This window comes from Phyllopteryx taeniolatus, chromosome 13 (assembly GCF_024500385.1).
Source record: "Phyllopteryx taeniolatus isolate TA_2022b chromosome 13, UOR_Ptae_1.2, whole genome shotgun sequence".
NCBI classification, from domain to species: domain Eukaryota; kingdom Metazoa; phylum Chordata; class Actinopteri; order Syngnathiformes; family Syngnathidae; genus Phyllopteryx; species Phyllopteryx taeniolatus.
Window position 1 is genome coordinate 6093591 of NC_084514.1, and position 24333 is coordinate 6117923.

Here is a 24333-nt window from a genome sequence, read left to right on the forward strand (position 1 = left end):
TGGCGCCCATATCGAATTTTAAATAAAACTCCATGCAATACACTTTCTTCTGATGTTCATTTCTTGTAAGAATTATAGTTCAGAAATAAATAAAGTGCTTAAAAATAGGGACTTACTTTTCAATCACCCTGTATATGCGATTAGCTGGCGATGAGTCCAGGGAGTACTCTGCCTCTCTCCCAAAAGTCAGCTGAGATAAGACTCCAGCTCACCCACGACCTGAATGAAGGTATGGAAAATGGATGGATGAAACGGACGTTGCATAGCTGCTTGTTATCATATAAATGTAGACTTGTTTTGTTTCATTTTTTTACAGTGGTAAACTTCTTTTTGCATTTGCGTAACATTTAAGACGTGTGGAAAATAAGATAAGTGAGCCCCTGAGGTCGTATCATTCGGAAGAATGACCCAAACGTTGGGAGGTAAACAAGACCTTGAAACTTTTTTCAGTGGTACTTGGTGTAAAAGGTTTGAGAACTACTGCTGTAACGGATTAACTTCCTTTATATCCTATGGGATTTTTTTTTGTTTTTTTTTTGCGCATAATCCGAACAAATGGGAGGTCGAACAGTAAGAGGTGCAAAACAAGCCATGATGAGATGCGTGTTCACAAAGCGGACGTGTGCAAGAGATGGCGCGAGATGTTCCAAAATGAAAGAGGGGTCACGTCCACCTTGGAGAAAGACACGCGCACACACACAATTTATAACCATCTCACTCCCCCTGATTCATTTGTTTTGTGGTGCTGCCAGCTGGCTGCACACATTTGGACGCACGTGACTGCGGGCATGCACGGACCTTAGGCTAATTATATAATCAGGTTTTTGTGTCTTTCAGGGAAAAAAAGGTGCATCAAATGTGAAAATAATCAATAAATAAGAAAAAAATACAACAAAAAAACCTTGAAACCTGCAGAGGTGGTGTGGGCCCTTGTTGTGAATGAATGACATACGTTGGGAGCTTTACAGACTGTCACTCTGTCCTTATTCCCTATATTGAAGGACAAATTAGAATTGGCAACTAGATAAAATACACTATTTCACACATGTGATTAGAGTACTTATGAAGGTCACAATTTAATTTTCCATTCTTTGATTTGATACGAATCATAACTGCTACAAGCCAAACCTTATGACCTCGTAAAAGGATACTGTGCATTTTCCAAGGTAAAACATCTTTCTCCATTTTGAGTTTGTGGTCTTTGTATCCAAAAGTCACAAAATTTGGAGATACATATTTTTCATTGGACTTTTTTTTTTTTTTTCTTCTCATAATGAATTCCCTAATTGTTTCTGTAAGATATAGCAGTGCAATGAATACAGATATTTCTCTTCTCAATACAGTTTTAAATGTTAAACCTTAAACTTGCTCCCCAAAAAATTAAACAGTGATCCTAGAAATATAAAGACCAAGTTTCATTTTTAAAAACCTTTCACCTGATGGATCTATAGAATCGGCCTCACATTGTAAATGTTATTGAGATTCTAGTGGTTCGACAAATGTGTAATAGCTGCTGTTTTGAGATAAAAAATGTAAGATGATACTGTGTTGACATTTACATTTCTTTTGCCATATTTATTAGCCAAAGAAAAAAAAAAAAAGGCACTGGATACATTTAATGTGAAATTTTCATAAAATGTTCACAACAAATGTTGGATCATCACAGGTTATGGTCATGAATAGGTTATAACCTTAGACTCCATTTGTCTGTAAATGTGCTCTTTAGAATGCCAATAATTAATTTTAAATTACATTTAAATGTGTTCTGCGGTAATAACGGTACCTTTTTGTTCCATGTAAATACATTAACAATGGTCCAGTACTGGGATGGGCTTGTAAATATTTTTCCTTGATGAATCAATTACTTAATGAATGGTAATGTTATATTAATTTTAGATGGAAAGTCAGCAAATTAATGGAGTTTAATTCTTAAGCATCAGTTAATGGACTAATTGATTATTATAACCATCCCAGGTCCAGTATTACACATATCGGTGAATTAGACTGTTTATGAAGAGGTGGACAATTTACAACAATACAAGTGCTCCGCTGATGTAGAAAAGAAATCATTTTAAATAGGCAAAAACATGCTCAGTGAGGAGGCGGCACGGTGGACGAGAGGCGGCATGGCGGCCGACTGGTTAGCACATCTGCATCGCAGTTCTGAGGACCCGGGTTCAAATCCGGGCTCACCTATGTGGAGTTTGCATGTTCTCCCCGTGCCTGTGTAGATTGTTCCCGGGTACTCTGGTTTCCTCCCACATTCCAGAAACATGCATTAATTGAAGACTCTAAATTGCCCGTAGGTGTGAATGTGAGTGGGAATGGTTGTTTGTCTATGTGTGCCGTGCGATTGGCTGGCGACCAGTTCAGAGTGTACCCCGCATCTCGCCCGAAGATAGCTGGAATAGGCTCCAGCCCGCCCGCGACCCAAGTGAGGATAAGCGGTATGGAAAATGGATGGATGAATAGTCGGTGAGTACAAAAATGTGGTTACAAAAAGTAAGTGGCCATCAATCCTGATTTCTTTCCACCTCAATTTTGAAAGAAGTGCATTTCATTTGAAAAACACACAACTCCATGCACAAGCAATATGGCTGATTAGCATGATGTAGTTTACAGTCACTTAGTGTGTGTTCATTGATCCTAGCCCTCTCCCACTGACCACAATTTCTTTAGCAGCAATCCAAAAATACACAAAGCATTACATGATGACAAAGTGGGAATCGATAATGTCCCGATAAGATGAATGATGGTGTAGATTTCATGTCCAAGTCTTTTTTTGGAAAGTCTTATTGAGCATAAGTAAGCTAGCTAGCCAGCCAGCTAACACCGTGATGAACGCCAAAGGAAAAAACATCAGCGATGAGGTATTGAGACTACAGACTCTGTCTCTTCGGTTTTGCTTTGTTTAGTTTTTTTGGCAACAGATTTTGCTTCCCGTGATTTTATGGCACGATGACAGAGATTCCCGGGAGCAGCTCCAAGCTAACTGAGGAAATGGAAAAGGCACATTATTTTCGACGTATGCCTATTGACTTCCACAAAAAAGTAGGGGTTACAAAGGCTTGTCACTGGGGTGAGACACTCAAAAGATTTTTTTGTACCTGTGACTGTAAATGGGTACAATTCTTTTAGACTATATTTTGAGGGGCAGGAGTGGACTCCTTATGAAAGGCTTTATCACTCTGTCTGATGAGTTTCTCCAGCAAGCAGCTAATAGTTCTGGTTTTTGACAGTTCGGGTATGTAAACGTTGACCTTGGAACTCTCGTTGGAGTTCAGAAATTATTCCAGTGGGGTATGATTCTTTTAAATGCACCTCAAGGGGCAGGTGTGGGCTCATTCAGCCGGTCTATGTCCCTCCGTCTGATAAGCTTCTCTACGGAACAGGTAATCATTCTGGTTTTGGACAGTTCCCGTATGCGCCTGTTGGGCTAGGAGTGCTCCTCGGAGTCCAGAAATTTCCCCAATGGGGTACTATTCTTTGAAATTGTACCTCAGAGTGAAACATGGATTCAAAATGATAGTCTGTATGCCTCTGTCTGATGAGTTTCTCCAGCAAACAGCTCATCAGTCTGGTTTCGCAAAGGTCTGGTATGCATCCGTTCAGGTAGGAGTGCTCCTTCGAGTCCAGAAATCATCTCAATGGGGTACAATTCTTTTAGACTGTACCTCAAGGGGCATGAGTAGACTTCTACTGACAGTCTGTACCCCTCCATCTGATGAGTCTCTTGAGAGAAAACCTAATTGTTCTGGAGTTTAGACAGTTCTGGTATGCACCCATTCAACTTGGAGCGCTCCATAGAGTACTGTGACAGGTTTGTCAAACTGGTGTTCCTCTCTTTCATCTCCCGGTTTTCCTCATCCAGCTCACCATCTTCTTGCCCTCCCTCACCCCGCTCTTCATCAACCAGGGCGTTCCCGTTACTAACGCTAACGCTGGCCCGTCGAACGTCCCCGGGGATGTTCCTCCGGATCTCGCGGTTTTTGCTGCGCCTGGCCAGCTTGGTGAGTGAGCCGAAGCGCATGTTGAAGAGGTTCTCCTCCGACGAGGATGCCGTTTGCGGCGTCTGCTCACCGCCACGATGCTCATAGGGCTCGCAGGCGCCCTTCAGCCGCAGGTTGTTCAGCTTGGTGTCAATGCTCTCCTGGGACGAGGTCTTGAAGGGGCCAGCATCTAGGCTGGCGAAAACGGCCCTCTTCTCAGGCGACAACATGTCCAAAGAGTGGGCCCGCTGCTCCAGGCCCAGCTGGCGGCGCTCCATGCTGCGGATGGTGGCAGCCCTCTGGAGCTTGTCGTGGATCTCGACGCTCAGACGGCGTCGTGTCTCCCGGAACTCAGCTCGTACATTCGCCTTCCATTCAGCTGCATGAGCTTTGAACTCTCCAACCTGGAAAAGATTTAGAAGCACTTTGTTAAAATAGTCGCTCTGGACTAAATTCCACCTATCACATTACATTTTTGGCAAGAGAATCTGGGTACATCCAGGACTGGTGGCTATTTAATCGCAGGGCACAAGTAACCATTCACATTTACACTGACACAGACAATTTAGAGTCTTCAATTAAACTTCCATACATGTGTGAAGAAACGAGAGAAAATGCTTCCAAGAACAGGGAGAACACACAAGCCTCGAGGCGTCGACTGTGAGGCTGATGAGTCCAGCCATTTTCTCCATCCCTTCTATATCCCGGTCAGGGTCATTGTAGGGATTGGAGTCTATCCTAGCTGACTTAAGGCGGACTACACCGTGCATCGGTTGCAAGGTGATTGTGAATGAGCATCGAGTGGAAAAATATCCCACACCAGCTGCACAAAAGCCAGCTATGTGAACTACTACCCTACCCAATGGGCATTTCCTCCTTGCATCATTGTGGCAAGAGTTTGGGGAAGGCATTTTTCTGTTTTTGCATCACTGGACAAGGTACAGAGAGGCAAGCTTGGATGACTTTAGTGTGAAACATCCTGAGAGTTACCCGTCCATTGATTGTGTACCGTTTATTCTGTTCAGGGTGAGCTGAAGTCTATCCCAACTGACTTTGGGCGAGAAGGATGGTATACCTTGGACTGGTCCCCAGTAAACCACCTTTCAAACCTGAAGACAATTTAGTGTCTTCTTAAGTTAACCTAACATGCATGTGGAACGGAATCATAGTACCCAGAGAAAACCCACGCAAGGGTAGGGGCAACATAACAACCCAGAAACTGCGACTGTGAGGCTTTGATGACTTTAGTGTAGAACAGTGTGAGACCCCTGACACCTTTGGGATGAATGAAAATTTTGAGGCAGGCTAAAAGTGCAGTAAACTCATACTGCTACTCTACCTAGTTTGAGAATTTTTCCTCCCTTCTGATTAAAGTCAGCAAATGCCCAGTAGTCGGCTACCTCTGAAAGATTATTCTGAGCCATTATCATGTGGTGTTGAGTGTGTTGTTGTTTTTTTCCCTCCTCGCGCTGCTCAAAAAACAGTTGGTCTGTCAATCATAAACGTTAAACCTGTTCAATATTTACAGTATGATTGCAAATACTTGTGTGGTCAACACCAACTTTGGCTGAGCCACTGATTTTGTTCTGATTGTGACGTGAAACTTGCTGAAGCTCGTGCTGTTGCCAGACACAAATACAGAGGTCACTATTAGTGTTGAGTGTTTGTATAACATTTCTCAAGCCATTCGCCACAATAAAAATGACGAGACGAAAACTGCAATGTAGTTGGCAGATAAGGTAACAGATAGCCTAGTGTCTTCTATTTTCTTCTACCATGACACTTTCTTTTTACTGGCAGTCTGTTTTTTTCTTCTTTGTCCTGTGTAGGGTCGCTCACATTTAAAAAATAGGTTAGTATATGTACACCATTTAAGGAACCAACGCATGATAGTTTTGTCCATAGAGTGTGGTGAGCATGTCATCGAACGAGCCCTACCTCTTCTTTGGTCTTCTTGGATAGCACTCGAAGCCAGTCTCCAATCATGCTGAGGACTGCCGCAAAGTAGGCCAAACCCACCAAGATCCAGAACCACACCAGAGGCTTGTACCACTTCCTGTAGTCAATCCTGCGGTTACCGCCTGGAACAAAAATAAAACAATCAGTCAGGATGGACTTAATGATTGCGAGCACACATCAGGTTGGATACAAACCCGCCACGTAGTCGCCGATCCCCACTGTGGTGAGAGTGATGACAACAAAGTAGATGGCTTCCAGCGTGGTCCAGCCCTCGATGTGTTTAAAGATGACAGCTGGCACAGTGACAAAGACGATGCAACCGGCAAAGATAAAGAGGATGGTAGACGTCACCCGGATCTTTGTCTGGCTGATCTGTTTGTGTTTTTGCTGTTGGGGGGGTTAATGGTATAGAACACTGTAAGCCTAACGAGTGCATCGTTCAACCGGACAATGTGATGATATTTCAATACTTGCAACTCACCCTGAAGATCTTCTCCACTCTCAAAATACTTTTCACAAAGATGGTGCCCAGCTGATCTCCAATCCCAGCCAACAGGAAGCCAAAAAGAGGGATGCCGAAAATGGCATAAAGGATGCAGAAGATCTTGCCACCCTCCGTGCTGGGAGCGATGTTTCCGTAACCTGAAGACACGTCAGAAATTGCAGACTGCCATTTTGATACAGTCAAAGAAAGGACGAACGGATTCTGCCTTTGATCAGCTAACATTGGCCTTGCTGACAAGCTAATAAAAGGCAATAAAACCCTAATAAGGCCATCTTAAGGTCCTCCAAATGAAGGAAATGAGGAGGTGGGTGGAGAGCTATTAAGACTAACATGATGCCCTTACGCAACATCATTAATAGAAGCTCTTATGTAACGTTCCTGGAGGAAAGGGTCAGCGCTAAATAAGATCACAGAAAGTCTGTAATTGTTGTCCTCAAGGGAAAAGACATGTTATTGTCAAAGAGAGGTTGGGACCTCCGTATGTTCAATAACAATGACTTCAGCCATATTGATAACCCGGATTTCCCACTTGTGTTGAGCCCAGCAGGGGTGAAGGTTAGTTCGCATGTTTGGATGGGCAAATCCTGATTTGGTTTGCATTTTCACTGGTTAGTTGAGATGGTGAGAGAGTAACAAAAGATACACAAAAACATCATCCGCCTAGTGGTAAATAAAAAAATCGTGCACCAGTAATATACAAAAATCAAATGTACAATTGCAATAAAGCTTTGTATTTTTTTTTTCATGAATAAAGTTGTAATGTTCCAAGAATAAAAATGTAATATTATGAGAGAGAAAATGGAAATTTGCAAGAATAAAGTTATATTTTTTAACTTAGAGCAACTTAGAGTAATTGAAACAAGTCACTGTTAAGAAATTAAAGTGGCATTTTACATGCAAAAAGTTCAAATGTTACAAGACTAAAGTGTAATGAGGAAAAAAATAGCAATTTTGGGGGGTTAAGTTTTTCTGTAAAAGTTTTTCTTCTGAGATTTGTTTTTTACTTTTTGATGTGTATATAATATGAAAAGAAAATCCAGTTATGAAACGTTATTTTGGTTCATAGAATTTGGCCTTAAACTCACTGTTAAGAGAAATGCATATGCATTCTACATTTGACGCACCACAGACAAGAGTGTTGTTAACAACCTTGCCAAATTTGAATGATTAAAAAAAAATACTAATAATAATCGCAACGTATATAAAAGTAGGTTTCAAAATAAGGGAAAAATCAATACGTTGTCTCTGTTCTCAAAGGCTGTGGGTTTGTCCATTGTATTTTTGAAGAAAATCATTGCAGTGTTGTGATAAACATTGCATTGTTTTAAAACATTAAATTCTCTTGGGGGGGGGATCAATAGCAACATTGCATTTTAGCAAATCATGTTTTTGTGGCAAAATACTGTTTTGTGGCGACACTGGGGACTGACACTGAGCATGACAGAATTTATTTTCAAAATACTGCATTTTTGCTGTAAAATATTGCATATTTGTGGCACAATATTGCATTTGTGTATCAAACAATTGCACTTTAAAGCAATACGTTGCCTTTTTTGAAAAAGGTGCACTTTTGTGCCAAAATATTTGGGGGGGGGGCGTTAGTTTTTTCAGGACCACAAATAGTGTTTTTGTGTTTAAAAAAAATAAATCTGTTCCGCTGTCAAAATACTGTACCTTTGTAGTAGAATTTTCTATTTTTGTGGTTAAAAACAGATCAAATTTTTGGGCCAAACCATGTTCTTGTGGCAAAACATTGCAATTTAGTAGAAAAACATTGTTTTGTAACGAGGCAAATTTTTTTGGGTCAAAATATGGCTTTTTTGGGAGGAGGTGTGGGGGTGACATTGCGTTTTGCAGTAAAACAATGCATATTGGTTGCAATATTTTATGTTTTTGTCTTTTTGTGGGGAAAAAAATTGCACTGTTTTGGCAAAAACCTTTTTTGGGGTGCATTGCAATTTTGTAATAGAACAGGCATTTTTTTTGCAGCAACATATTTTGTTTTTTGTGGCAAAACATTCCGATATAGTAGCAGAACATTGTTTTGCAGCAAGAAATTGACTTTTTGGGGTGAAAATGTCATTTTTGAAGCAAAGTAGTACTTTTTTTAATGGCAAAATATTGAATTTCAGTGTCAAAATATGAAATTTTTTTTATGGTTGAAATACAGGTATGCTATCCATAAGGCGATGTTTTTAAGGTACCGATGGTCGTGATGACGGTTCCGGCGAAGAAGAAAGCGCTGCCAAGGTCCCAATAGCTGGAGTTGTAGGAGGTGTCTCCTATGGGACTGACCCCAGCACTCACAGCGTCGATAGAATGCTGGAAACACACACAAAAAGTGCATTTAGTTTTATTTACAACAACTCGTGTGCACGGTAACAAGTGAACATTCACGACTTCTTTATGCATCTGTAACATTGCACTGTATGCCGCATCGAGAGAGAAAAACACATTGCGGCTTTACGTTCATTGCGTCGTAATTCACAGTTGTGCTCCACGATGGTGCCCTAAAATCTCCATCTTCTCTCTCACTCGTGTTTTGTGTGAATTCTTTGTTTCGCTGTCTCCATGGCGACATGCACTTTCTCTCGCCTCAGATTTGAAAAGACAACTCCCTCAAAAGCTGTTCATGAGCCAACGCTCCTGGTGGTGTGATGATAATGCACGAACCCATTTGGAAAGGAATAAGACATGCGGTGTTAGTAGAATACTAATAATTTTTGGGTTACTTGGAAAAACATTTCAGATGATTCTTAGCTCTGCTGTTTAGTTTCTAAACTGTTGCTGTTTTCTGGCCAAAAATGGCATTTTAGTGGCGAAAGGATGCATTTCTATTTCAAAATATTGTGTTCTAATGGCAATATATTGCATTTTCAGATGGAAATCATTGCATTTTTGTGTTATAACTAACTTATGTGGCAAAATATTGTTTTGTGGCAATGTCTTCCATTTCTAAAATAAAACATTTGTAGCAATTAAAAAAATGACACCAAGATAAATCATTTTTAAACTTTATTTCCAATGTGACCAAAAATGTACTCAATTGTGGGGGGGTCCTTTTGAGGGGGAAAGTAAAAATAAACAGACATAATGTGGTTGCATAAGCGCGCACAACATTTTGGAACTGGGGATGTGGCTGTGTTTGGAATTAACCAGTTCTCTTCAAATTCATGTTCAATGGGAATCTGCACACACCTACTGCCATTTAATGTTCCTCTGATTAACCCCAAATCACAAAAGCCTGGCCTTTAAACAGGGGTGTATAGACTTTTTATATACACTGTGTGACATTTTAATAGTAATATGGTGCATTAAATTCTCGTGGGAAAAGATTGTGCCTTTGTGGGTAAACACTGCATTTTTCCATCCATCCATCCATTTTCTGAGCCGCTTCTCCTCACTAGGGTCGCGGGCGTGCTGGAGCCTATCCCAGCTGTCATCGGGCAGGAGGCGGGGTACACCCTGAACTGGTTGCCAGCCAATCGCAGGGCACATACAAACAAACAACCATTTGCACTCACATTCACACCTACGGGCAATTTAGAGTTTTCAATTAACGTGCATGTTTTTGAGATGTGGGAGGAAACCGGAGTGCCCGGAGAAAACCCACGCAGGCACGGGGAGAACATGCAAACTCCACACAGGCGGGACCGGGGATTGAAGCCCGCACATCAGAACTGTGAGCCTGACGCTCTAACCAGTCGGCCACCGTGCCGCCCACTGCATTTCTGTGCTGGTAAATTCTTGTGATAACGCGCTTGAATTTACTACTGCTCCCCCATTCAGCGCCGCCCCCACACATCATGTGCAAGCTTTTTGAAAGCAACTGCATTATGAAATATGCATCTACTCTCGTGACATACTTTTCAAAGCAGAGTGACTGACCACTTCTGACGCATATACTACTTATTGATAGTACTACACGTGTTCACATCAAATCCATCCTTTTTCTAACGAGCTCATTTGCATACCTATTGTCAGCCATCACAAATATCTAATTAAATTCCGAATAACCTATTTCTAGAGTGCTGGGATGGCTATAAATAGCTGTGCAGTTTGTCTGAATACTTTATGAGCTGTTCTATTTATAGCCCTCATCTGTTTGCCAGCCAACATGGTGCGGCATTGAAGACGTGGAAAATCCACTGTAGCGCACGTGCACTGTGCAGGCACGAGGACTCCTGAAGGACCCTTTGTTTTTTTGGGGGGGGGGGGTTTTGGGGGGTGTGGGGTGGTTCTACACACACTACATTCGACTTCCACATCTTTCTGGTCCACAACATTGGCATCTCACCCTTCCCAACCTGCTCCTTCAAATTTCTTTAAATGCATTTATGTAAAAAAAATAAAATAATATTTGGTGTCAAAATGTGGCACTGTTGTGGAAAAACATTGCATTTTTGAAGCAAAACATTGCACTGTCTTTGGGGGAAGACTGCCTTTTTGCGACAAAAGCATTTAGTTTAAAGTTTGTGACAAAATATCACTGCTTTTTGGGGTACAAATCTATTTTTGAGGAAAAATATTGCATTTTTGTGGATTGCATTATTGTGTGGAAAATATTGCACTGTTGTATCAAAACTTTGAATTTTTTTGTCAAAATAGTACTTTTTTCCCCCAAAAAATTTTTTTTGTGGCAAAATACTATGTTGACAAGAAATAAAAATGTTGCGATTTTGAAGTAAGACTACGTTTTGGGACTAGAAGTTCAATTTTTGTGACAAAACCTACTTTTGCAGCAATATATAGTGATAGCTTGAGATCTGTTCCGTGACCACACCCGTATCTGCCATTGAAATGAATAGAAATGCTGAAGGCAGAAAAGACAGACAGGCTTATATACTGTTCATTGAGACATCTCACCACCTCGCAGCTCATCAGTACGATACTAGTATAAGTCAGTTTTCGCAGAGGTTAAAGCATATATGACTGTGAGTAGTTATATTGTCTGTGTACATGTGTTGCTGCGCTGTTTGTGTTCAATCCATTGCTTAAAGGGTTATAGGACATAGAGGTTATTTAGCATTAAGCTAGCAGACTGAAATGCTAAACTATGTGGTGGTTTTAAATACAAGTTGTAATTGTCTTTGCCAAAGTGCTGCTTATTGTGAGTTGAGTTAAATTTCACTGCCACGTTCCAGCACTTGTTTCTCAAGTCTGCGCTTGCAAGTCAAACCCAGAAAATCAGCCGAACGACGGCTTGTATCTCGCAAGCTCGTAAGTCGAGTCACTCTTATCTCAAGTCATTACTGTATTGCATTTATCTGTCATTGCATTTTCGAAGCAAACCATTTACGCAGGGTTATGGAGAGAGAGTCTTTCTGGCACACATCAGCAAGCAATGTTGGTCCCTTATCCTTCAACGCCTGCTTTATAAAAAAAAAAAAAGAAAGTGTGACACGGCGCCAAGCACTGCAGCACTTTCACTAATGTCTTTATCATCATGCTGGCCAGCTTGAGCTGCGGCGTTAGCTGCCAAACAAGATTGTCTCCTCGACTGGGAGGGCTGGTGTGAGAATGTCAGGAGCAAAAGCAAGATTATTTTTATGTACAAAAAAAAAAAAAAAAGATGGGGAAGGCTACCAAGATTGAAGTGAATGTAAAAAAGATTTGTTCAACTATACCGTTGGCAAACAGCCGTTTCCACAATCTGTAGTGTTTGGCAGTCCAAGGTGTTTACGGTGAAGTCATACACAAAAGACAACAGACCTCCTGCTTATAAACAGTGAGCTCTAGTTTTTGTATGAAAACACACCTTAAAAGAAAAAAAATGGAGATGCATGCTCTTTTTGTTGTTGTTGTTGAAGCAGTGATGATATCATACTTCTTTGCATTTACAATGTTTGTCTTTATAAGCCAAAACATGACAAACGAAATCCTTTTGTGTGTGTGTATTATGATCTATGTTTTTGTTGACTTTATTTTAAATAAGATTTCGGTTTTGTTTCATGTTATGTTATGTTTTCCCTTTTTAATGTCATGTCTACTCATCAACCCTGCTCCTCGTGTCTACCAATCAGCTTCCTCCAGTCACTCGTGTCTTGTCCAGGTGTGCCTCGTTGTCTCGTCATATGTCACGTTTCCCTAGTCCCGTCACATTTCCTATTGCGGTGAGGTTTTCTCCCCGCGTTTATTACTTTGAATGATGTTTTTTGGACTCTGTGTATTTTTAGTTTTCCACATCCCTTTTATCCTTATTTTGTAAATAAATACTTTTTATTTCTAAATACGCCTGCTCCTCTGCCTTGCTTGCTGCTCTCCTGCATTTGAGTCCACCTTTTTTTGTCCCAGTTTTCATATATAAAAGAAAACAAAACCAAAAATCACATCAATTTGAGATACATGCCCTTTTTTGTGAGATGAAATAATATTTCCATTTTCAGTTGACTATAGTATGGGTTTTTTTCTTTCTGTTGAGCAAATAAACATTTTGGTCTGAAAACCCCAAAATAATCATAACATTCGGAAATGCATTGGACAGCAATGCTATAATAATGCTAAGCATACATATAGTTTTGTCTTTTTAAGCCAAAATGCTTTATTTTTGTACAGTATGTCTGTACCTTTAAAGAACTACAATTTGCATGGACATGTTTTTTACCGGACAGTGACAATCTAATACTTAAAAAAGTATTAGCTTGCTGCAAGAATGTACTGTATAAAGTTTTATCCCAAACATGTACAAAAGTATAAAAATTCCCAAAAATGAGAAAATGATTTAAAATAAATTTAACTATTATTATTTTCTGATTTAGCAACTTAAAATGTAAAATTATTGTTTGTTACTACTTTTGCTTGTTACTGTTTAAATAAACTGCTCTCATTATGATGCAGTGCAGTTCTACACCACTACAAACACAATCATATAGACATCGTTCAGTTAATACCTCAATCAAAACGGAGCATTATCCTTTTTAAAAAAAAAAAAATACAAAAATGTGTGACCCATGTCATGAACAACGTCCAGAAAAAGGTTCTTTGCGTATGGTGACGTAATGGTGCCCCAGGTGCGCTGAATCGTGACTCATCACTAAATGTGGCGTGTAAATAATGGCACGGCGTCTCATTGTGCCACAGCGTGCGTCAGCCCAGAGGCTTGTGCAGAGGCAATTATAAGGGTGAGCAACGTGGGGGACGCGCACAGTGGGTAGGTGGACGCTGAAAGAGCAAACATAAGGACAGAGGCATCGAATGTCTGTCAATGATTATTTTTTTGCAGCCATTCTTCTTCCTGAGGCTACTGTCTTCCAAACTCCTCCGCAAAAAAAAAAAAAACAACAGACTGACATGAACGAGCCGCCACCGCTGAAAGAGCACGAACATGTTGGTAATGCAAGCTTCAATGGAGCAGCAGCGTGGCCTTGTATTCGGATTCAGATTTTTCCGTTTGGAAGTTCCAACAGGAAACATAAAGTAAAGTGGAACCTACCTTAACTTATGAGTGCCCAACTTATGAGTTTTTTTTTTTTTTTTTCTTTTTCAAATTAGAGGCTGTTGCTTTTTGCTGTGAACAAAAATTCGAGGTTTTTTTTTAATTTTTTTTTAACCATGATGTCTATTCTGCCCTCCCTGAGCATGCCGTGCTGCGTATAGTTTGGCAAATAGCGAACAATTCTTCAAAAAGATCCCAAGTGTGCTTGCTTCAAGCTGTTTATTGCCACTCCCAGTTGAAATTTACTGTCAAACTAAACATCAAACAAAACAAATTACACATTTTATATTTAACCAAACCACATACCTTTGTCCTGTTAAAGTCTGCTATCTTGATGATAACACATAGGACTATGTTTTTGTGACCAGCTTAAATCAGGCGTGGTGTGTGGTGTAAATGTGCGACGGCGAGATAGACTGGGTTTTCATAATTTGGCAGACGCGCGCAGCCTCTCATTCCCTTTATATGTGGCGCAATGAGTCTGGCATGGAGACATCTCTGTGCAGAAGAGGATGCAGTGATCCGTGCATGACTGGAGCATATAACAATACTCACCTGCATGTATTCTTTCTTCTCTATGGAAAAAAAAAACTAATGTTACCACAGCTTTTGTGACGGTTACCTTTGTTTTTCATGATCATTATACTGTATGGATGTATTTATTATACCGCCCCTTGGTAGCCAAGGCGCACACACCAGAAGGAGCAGCACACTATCCATTGAGTTTAAAAAAGGTAGAAAATCTGTTGCATTCTTTACATTCGATTAAATCACGTTATTACTGTCTGTCTTTCTACAGTACCATATGATAGCCTGCTAATAATCTAATTTAAAAACATGTTACAAAAATGTGTTGATGTTTTTTAAGGCCTCCAAGTAAACATTTTTTGTTAAGTCCGTTTAATAAACAATGATAGCACAATAAAACTTAATGAACATGAAAAGAGAATATTCAACTGGTTTTATAAAGTGTAATTACGCTCTGTTGGGACACGCCGAAACTGTTCCACTATTTGTGCTTATTGAAGCTCTCTACACTTTTCATTCAGTCCTGGTAATTTACCATTTACAGTACTTTGCACTTTAACGGGCGTTCCCAGTTGGCTACTCTTAAAACTTATCAGCCCAAAATTCACTCCTACTTTGATTGCTACTCTACTTTATTCGAACGGAATTTAGCGTGTTAAAAAAGAATAACAATAAAGGTGATGAATGTCAAAGTGGCCCTTGCATCCTTCGATTGTTCTGTATGTGGCCCTTGGAGACAAAGTTTGGAAACCCCTGTGCTAACCGCTCATGCACTGAACTCCAACTAGGGACAGATGGGCGACACGACAGTAAAATGCAATTTGTTTTGCCTATGGCAGTAATTCTCAAAGTGTGGGACGCAGACTCCCGCTATTCTATTGGGACGTGAAAGAATCCCTGAATTAAATGTTCAAACAAAACATAAACTCCGTACAGTACATTTGCTAAGTTGAGCTCAGTTGTATTTAACTTTTAAGTACAATACATTTGCATTTAAACTTTTAGAACTGTTTGTTTTTAATCTTGCTGCTATCTGCAATACAATTTAATGCAATCATTATTTAAGGACAGGCTTTTCTCTCTCTCTCTCTCTCTCTCTCTCTCTCTATTTAAGCGCAGTGTTAATTTTAAAAGCGGATAATCTTCAAGTGACTTACACTAAATATACTTTTAGGAATAAAACCACAGCCTCGTTTTTGATGAAAACTTGACGGACTACACTGTTCACATATGGGCCGAGCATATTGTCAGAGTTTGACGATCATTTAAGGATTCGCCATGAAAAAGAGGGTGAGGGGGTTTGTTCATCGCTGGTTGCGTCTTTAATTCTAGTTATAGCCGCGGTGTAATCGTTCCCTCAGCACTTGAAAGCTGTTAGTTAGCAAATAGCCTGTTAGCTTTCACTTCCTGCTGGTGTTAGACGCCCTCGCGCGTGTCTCGAATGGTCTCATTTGTCCAGCAGCTGCTTCTGGCCCCGCAGGAGGTCCCCAACTCCTGACTTGCGTGGTGAATAATTGATTCCCTCCGGACTCCCTCCCCGCCAAACACGCCACGCTAAAGGTTTTCATTTCCTTCCTCCGCCTCAGCAAGTGGAGATGCTATCATTGATTTCTCCAACAAACTCTGGCTGGCTTCTCTTTTTGTGGCCCTGAGGTTAGTGAAGAAGAGGAATGGATGCTTGTGTGGGTGAGTGGGAGTAGAGTGTCAAAAAAAAAAAAGACAGACTAAAATGCACCAGTGCTGGAGACGTTAACATCAAATGGGATTGTTCTAGCGGAAAATGGGCCAGTCCAAATTGTATGTGCTTGGTTCCCTCGTCGATGGGGTTATTCCAAGTTTAAGAGGATTATTTTATTATTAGTCTATCAAGTGAGTGCATATTACAGTTGAACACAAACAACCAGAATCTTCTGGAAGAATACCCCTCGAAGGAACATGGTGGACTAGTGGTAAACACGTCTGCCACGCAGTTCTGAGGCTTGGCGTTGGAATCTTAGCTCCAGCTCCACCTGTGTGGAGTTTGCATATTCCCACTCTTGCAGTATTTGAGGTGAAGTAACGAGGACTGCTGTAGAAAGTGGATGGATGGATTCCTCAAAAGCCAAACAAAACTTGGAGATCAAACATCAATGCAAAGACTTCAGCTCGGGTGAATTCAGGTGTCAAACTCAAGGCCCATCACGTCATGTTTAGGTGGCCCAGGAAAGACTGGAAACTAGTTACTACCGGCAAATGTTTTCCTTATTAAACCACTTTTAAAGTAAATTGTACAATAGTTAAAATGTTAATAGTAAAATACGGGGACTATTGTGTAATAACATGATAAAGCAATTATACATTCATCTAGTTTCCCAAAATCTGGGCAACTATAACGCAGCCGGAGAGTAACAATGAAAAACAAGAGGGTAAGTGCTAGAAAGGAATTTAAAGCAGCAACGGTAAATCTCTGGCTGCGCAGTGGAATAATGACAAATTAATGCAAATAATTCAATATTAATTATATAACGTAAAGACTCTTATCAGGAAAATGCTAATTAGCATGTAGCTGAATGGCTAGCATTGAAATGCTCAGTGATGCGTGCATTTTCTTTTGCAACAAACCACATCCATGTCAGTCTAAGTTTTTTTGTTTTCCTTTTACACTTGTGTGATAGTTAAAAAGGTGAAAATCTTAAAAAAAAAAAAAAATTCCATTGGTTAACACTTTCCCATTGACTTCTGATATTAAAAATCAATTTTTCACTAAGCTGACTTATATGTCTATTAGGCCTGCTTTTCTCCTTAATTAGCATAATCACGTGGTGGTGGGGGGGGGGGGCTGCAGCCAGTTGAGGTGAGATGGGAAAAATTTCGCTTTTCTGCCGGATCGGCACAAATACGGGCAAGAGAGAGAAAGAGAGAGAGCGAACACATACGGCACGCTAGAATGAACTGTCCTGTCGTGTTTTTTAATGAATCTCACCCGTCTTTCAAATGCATTTATGAGATACTGCTCTCACAGCTTCCATTACCCATCTTTTTTACGGTCGGTCTCGTGTGAAACTGCTAATAACGGAAGGTCACAAGTTCATTAAAAAAAGTGATTGTCACTCAAGTATAACATATTTCACACATTTTATGCAGTGGGAAAAAAGTTTGTTGTTGGGCAACTGTTCAAAATGTGTGCGGGGGCGTTGTTGGAATCACACTTACTGAACTACACTCACTGTTTGGTATGTTGGCTCAGTTATGGTTGAATAAATGTACTTCAATTACCAGCAATGTGATAGATGGATTATATATATATATATTTAAAATGATAGGGTATGCTTTGTGGTCCGTTCCTTTCCATAGATGGACAAATTGATGGATAGTTGACACATGATGTAGTAAACTTTAGATTGTGCTCTGTGCCCTTGGATGGATTGGTGACAATATGATTTGGATTATTGCCTTTCCAAAGAGAGATGGATGGATGGATGGATGGAGGATGTCACATGATGTGGTATGCTTTTGGATCACGACCTGTTTCTTTCCATAGAGATATAGATGGTCTATTCTCAAATAAACACTTTACTTTTAATAAACACCTCTCTCTGGTAGAATAAATATGGAAATATAGCACAGTACTTAATAAATGCAATATTTCACGCAATATTTCATTAAGGATCTCCTCCGGACAGCTTTTGTGTTGTGTTATGTAACGTTTACCATAAATTGTCAACATGTCTGAAGTGCATTATGGGTTGTATCTCTGTGCCTGAAGTTATGATTGAGGTCCTCTTGTCACATTTACCCGTCAAGCAGCACAAGATGCTGGGTGGATGTTTACCACCATTTATAGGCCACTTCTCAACTGTACTACTGCTGAGGCCAAGTCAATGCCATGGTTGGCAGTTTATTTTTGTGCTGTGGAAATTATATCTATTAAACTGTTCAACCCCGTAGAGTTGGTATAAACCTCTATTGGTAGTCAATCATATTTATAGTGTTAAGCTCTATTAATGTTTCCAAGGAAAGGTATGCGGTAAAACTGGAAATTGGATATGCGGTAAAACTGGAAAGTGCCTCAGAAAGTGCTTAGCCTGTTGCTGTGCTAAAATGCCCAAAAAGAAATTAATTACAAAAAAAGAATTCATCAGGGTATGTCATAGCAATCCCCAGATACCATGCAAATATGCCACTTCCTGGATGTAAGCAGAGGAATACTCTAATTGGATGCTGAGTAAGTCCGATAATAAGACATCATTGCCGCAGCATTGCTTTTCGCTCAATGGAAAAAAAGAAAACATTGTTATATCAGGGTGTTGTTATGATAAGCTTTGACATACAGTAAACCAATCTCCTCATCAGATCTGAGGTTACAATGAAAATGTGGTGCTGTACTTGGCAGCTTACTTCCTGCTGCATGGATAATGATGTAAGGAAAATGGATGAACAACCATATTTCGTTCTGAGTGGAATGAGAAACCCCCTTGACAAAGTTTTTGGCGAAATCAGTGAGGTCGTTTTTGTGTAATCATGCTAACAAACCAAGCAACAAAAAGCAATCAAAACAATGCATCTCCCCCTTCACCGACACTGATGATAAATACAAATTGCTGCACAGAAGCAGCAGAGAATGAGCTCTTAAACCTAAATGGAACAGTTAACATAATGGAACTTTGGGTTCGTTTTCAATAAGGACATTCTGCACATAAAGTATGCACCCACTGTAATTCTCCAGGGGACGTGACCAGACAATGAAACCAGAACTAATCAGGCGATTCACCCGACAATGGCCATTTATAAAACCGCTGTCATCAACTCACCTTGATGAGAGCCTCCAGCTCGTCGGGGGTAACACAGGGGTGTCTTGCTAGGAAGGAAGCCTTTTCCAGGGTGATGCTGGTCTTCTGATCGCTCTCAAACGGCTGCTCCAGCGCCCTGAACACCAGACCCCCGCACACCAGGTACAGGACCACCACGATGAACACAGCCAGCACCGTCTTCCATTTCATGACCGAGTGCAGCGCTGCCAGCGAGCCGTCGCAGCTGGCGTCCATGCTGGCGACCACGCTGGCTGAGCGCGACGAGATGGACAGGCGAGGCAGGGCGCAGTGACCGTTGGCTTTAGGCTCGCAGCCCATCGGGTTTTGCATAGTGGCCACGCTGGCCTGGACGAGGCTGGACTTCACCATGCCGGGCTGGGCCTTCTTGGGAGGGACCAAGTTAGTCTGGACCGCCACTGGAAAATATCGTATGGAAAGATTAAGTTGCCTTGCGATTCAATTTGTGAATGCTATCTTGCAAACCCTGGTTTGTAACAAGCAACTGGATTGAGACCAGTTGCAGTGGTGTTTGGCAATTCAGTTCATTTCCACTCCAGTGTGAATGCCATACAGACCCAAAAGACAGACCAGTGCTAAAATTCAACCAAAAATGATTGGTAACTCACAAATGTGTTAACACTTGGTTTGGTTACAATGAAGTCTGCAAGTGATTTGTGAAAATCAGAATTTACAAAAACAAGTGGACCCGAACAGTTTGAATAGGTGGCTTGCAAGTGAAGTTTGGTGCGGTTCGGTTTACTTCTGCTCATGCATGAACGTTGTACAGACCAAAGACACGGACCAGCTTTAAAATTTGTTTCGTCAAGTAAATGCTATCATCCGAATCCTGGTGTGCACTAACCAAGTGGGCCAAGACACCTTGAACAATTGGCTTGTAAGTGAACTCTGTTGCTGTTTGCGTCACTCCTGCACAAGTCTGAATGCTATACACGGGGACCAGTGTTAATATGGCAGCAAAAATCATAAATATACTGTGTAACAGTAAGGCTCACCTCAGGTCAATGAACACCATATGAACCAAAGACATAGACCAGCATCAAGGCTGTGTTCTCACTTATAGTCCTGTACTCTGGTTTGAAACAAAGTTTTGGTTCATTTACATAAATCTTGGCTACTGCTCTGCTAGTACGGTTCATATGGCAAGCGCGAAGGCGATCATGCAAACCCTGGTGCGCACAAGCAAGGGTTCTCGGTCCACTTGCAAGAGACTTCTGCTGCGGTGTGGTTAGGTTCAGTTCCAGTGAAGTTTGAACAGTGCGCAGACCAAAGACGTATAAAGTGTTACGATTATCTCATTCAAGTGTGAACACTGTCAACTTAATGAAAAACAAGTGGACTCTGGTGCAGGTTGGTTCACTTTAGCTCAAGCAAAACGGATCACACATGTCACCCGTTACTCTGGTCCAAACCAAAATAAACAAGATGAAATATTTATTTTTCTGAAATTTTTATGTAATAATAATAGTTGTATTACTGTGTAGCGTACATAAATTCATTACAGTCTTTCAAAACTCCAACAAGAGGATAACTCGTGGTTGATGCGTATAGATCACACTATTGTCCTTTATTGTCATTCGGCCTGCAGCTAGCTGCACCGAAGGCAACTTTTAAATCGTCTTGCCATCTGAGGAATGAGTTTTCGGCGCTGTACATTAAAGCCATTAGTCATGCGGAAGTGAGGTTCAGAAGCCTCTCGGGCGTTGCCTGTATCGCTAATGCAGAAGAAGGCCGCCTTACCATTTATAGGATTCCATTAGTTGAAGAAAACATCCTGACTTTCGATGCATTTACGTGAATGATTATGCAAATATTACATGAATCTATAGGTGCTTAGCATAACTAGAAAGGGTTTGAGGAAATGTAAGGTACGGATAAAGTGCAACAACTATTAAGAGTGCTGCTAATACAGTATACTTGTATGACAGTGGTATGAAAGGGATGATGGGGACAAGGGCCAGGTAATTTCACTTTAGTTTTACCATCGAGTTTTACCATCAAGCGATTAATTTCTTTTTCCAGTTGTATGACAGTTAAGAATGTTAAACAGACCACTCTGTTGTTCCCTGTGAATGGGATGAAGCGGTCAAATTGTGAGAAGTTTTACTCTGTTTTTGTTCTTCTTTTATTGTACACTTATTTTTATGCTTGCATGACATTTAAGAATGTTAAAAAGCCTTCCTTGCTACTTTTTTATATGTTGCGAAAGGCAAGGAGACAAAGAGTGAGTAGTTATTCTTTATTTTAGTTTCGATTTAGTTTTATTATACAGTATTTCGCTTTTTATAAAATTTTAGGAGAGTTAAGAATGTTAAAAAGACGAAGGGATTCTGGGCTTTCTGGGCAATTTTATTTTAATGGAGAAATTATATTTTATATCAGTACAGAGTTGATTGAGTACGAATTTGGTCACAGAACGGAATTCTCAGGTCAAGGTACCACTGCACTGCTTTATTTTAGTTTGATTTAGTTTACTAAAGAGAGGGTTTTTTTTGTTTTTTGTTTTTTTACACAATTGTACGATGCTATTTTTTTTGTGTCCTGGAACGGGTTGGTACAACCTACCTACTCCAAGGTTGAGCCTTCCCCCTGTTAATGCCCCGACCTCACTCTGATCAAACAAGTAAGACAAGGGTGCCTCAGAGCAGTGGACAGAACCTTGCATCCACAACGATGCGATGCTCGGGAGTGGCACAGAGGTTTGTTCCAGGGAGGCGCTCTTTTTGTTTGGTTGCATCGACTCGCTGATGTGTGATGTGACGTACACACAGGCACATATAGACGGGCGCACATACAGTACACGGTTGCGGGAAGAGTCAAGGACATCCGGGAAGCGTCCCATTCACTCCCACAGTCTTCAATCTTGTTAGTTCATCCTTGTTGGATGACTGAATCAATTTATTTTTGTGTTCTCTTCCAATAACACTCTATAATGACAGCAGCAGACTATTTTTAGAAAACAAAATAAATGACAACTTTAAGAGTGAGGCTGCAGAAAGACGCTCCAGCCCGAATCGGTATGCAGGGATGAGGTCCTTATGACGGGAAGCTCATCTTACAAAGACATCATAATATTCAATCAAGAAAAGAAAATTGATTAAAACTGTCAAAATTTATTTACAGGCCCCTAAATGTTTATGGATTAAAAACAATGTGATTGAAACGCACATAAAAGTAATAATAAGTCAAGCTGAAATAAGTTAGCGTTAGCTCTAGCCGCAGCTGTGCCACTGCTAACTTTAGACGGAGATTGGTTGGCTAATGTGGAATTAGCTGTAAAATGTTGGCCAGCTGGAGTTAAAACTGTGCCAAAGATACGATGCGAGTGACTCGCTGTGCCGACCCCTGGCAGGGAAAAGCTAAAAGTCACTTCTATGTAGCATTTGTGTGCGACTGCTAACATTAGCTGTTTGAACTCGCTGCAGATTGACTGCATGACTAGCACGTCATTATTTGTAAGATGGAGAACTTTAGTGCCACTGCCACAGTATGAGCTACTAGCACTGGCCTGATGTTGGCAGATAAGCGTGTTGTTAGCTGTGAGATAGCATATTTTAGCACGACTGCTAACGGTAGCTACTCGCGCAAGCCAGATTGTCTGTTAGAAGTTGGTTACGTTTATGAAAAGGATAACTTCAGTGCTTCTGCTAATGTTAGCTTCTGGTACTACCCCCAGGTTAACTGCGAACATTTGTGTTGTTAGCTGTAAGATGGAGCATTTAGTGCCACCGATAACGATAGATACAAATATTTATAAGTCACTCAGCATTCCAGAATGGATTGTGTGCACCCTTACAGCTTCCACTGTATTGTATTATAATGTAAATTGTATTAACGTTGCTTATAAGGTATCTAGAATCCAAGGCACTAACTCTGCCTCCTATTGATTGCGACTAATTGAATAAGGCTTAAGTGGAAAGCAATGTTTTCATCTGACACTCCCTCTTCATGGGGAGCAAGCTGAGCCCGATAACGTAATGTTTCCCTTCACGTTGATGGTGAAATGTTTCTTCTATTTATTATTTGAATAAATATGCGACAATAATAGTGGCTCCAGTAAACAAGAGGCCGTATTTTGGGTTCGCCGGAGTCTTTGCACGTTCTTTCCCGGAGGAAAAAAAAAAGAAAAGAAAAAAAAGGCAGGTTCCAGGAGACACATCAGAGCCTCACCGACCGTGCAAAGCTTGGCAAAATCGGACAATAGTAGCTACTGCTTCCGGTTACAAAATAAGACAAAATGACCTGTAATCGTTTTAAGGTAACATTTTAAAGAACAAGCGTCTCATTCCCAATATTATGCTTTAAAATGTAGCTATACAAGACAATTTTACACGCCTAGTGAATGCGAGTTTACTTGTTTTCCACGAAGAACGACACTAAATGCTTTTGTTTTGGCATTACGTTTGGTTGTTATGCGTAACTGCTCAAATCTGTCGCTGTGTGAGGCTTTATTCCCATTGTTAGTATCTTTTAAATAATATAGGTATGTACTAACCTTGTTCGGGGTCCCAATTAACTTGTTTCCTCTGGTTTTCTATTGGGAATTTCATCTTTAAAAAAAAAAAATCTAATAAATAAAATATCAATTAGAACCGTAGGCAAAAAATAATAAAAATGTAACCGATACTGAAAAGCAAAATAATCAAAAATAATAATTCTCCATCTTCAGACTCCAGCGCGTCTTCTTTGATGCTTATGACAAGCGAGCAAACCGCATTGTCTGCTGTTCGCGTGTCCCCTCCTTTTTTTTTCTGCACCTCGTCTGGAACAAGTGAGATACTTTTGTTTTCTAGCGAGGGGGAAACCAAAAACCACGCCATACACACACACAAACACACACACACACAAACAAAGATACACACACGCGCACACTAGGGGTTGGCACGCCCTGTGGGTGCCCACCCAACTTTACGCACTCACCACGAGAAGAACGAGGGTGTAAAAAAAAAAAATAAAAAAAAAAAAAGGATGCTCTGCTTCCCTTCCCGATTGTCATTTCTGATCAAAAAGACACTAATCGACTCCTTAAATATACACCATCATCAAATATATAATTCCAATACTCACTCTTGTCTGTTCTTTTCCCTGGCGTACGCAAAATAACGTTTT

The 24333-nt window shown here is 40.6% G+C and overlaps 2 protein-coding genes across 8 annotated transcripts in view; one reads left to right on the forward strand and one right to left on the reverse strand.

The window, feature by feature from the left end:
* Positions 1–24333, forward strand: part of spata7 (spermatogenesis associated 7) — a 38220-nt gene that overhangs the window by 4950 nt on the left and 8937 nt on the right. The gene's annotated exons all lie outside the window — the stretch shown is intronic.
* Positions 1549–24151, reverse strand: kcnk10b (potassium channel, subfamily K, member 10b). The gene is made up of 7 exons (XM_061796148.1): positions 23720–24151; positions 19207–19622; positions 8658–8775; positions 6430–6590; positions 6143–6335; positions 5928–6070; positions 1549–4393 (listed from the first exon to the last, which is right to left on the reverse strand). Exons 1-7 carry the CDS (start codon positions 23772–23774, stop codon positions 3746–3748), a joined length of 1734 nt encoding a protein of 577 aa, XP_061652132.1. The 5' UTR covers positions 23775–24151; the 3' UTR covers positions 1549–3745.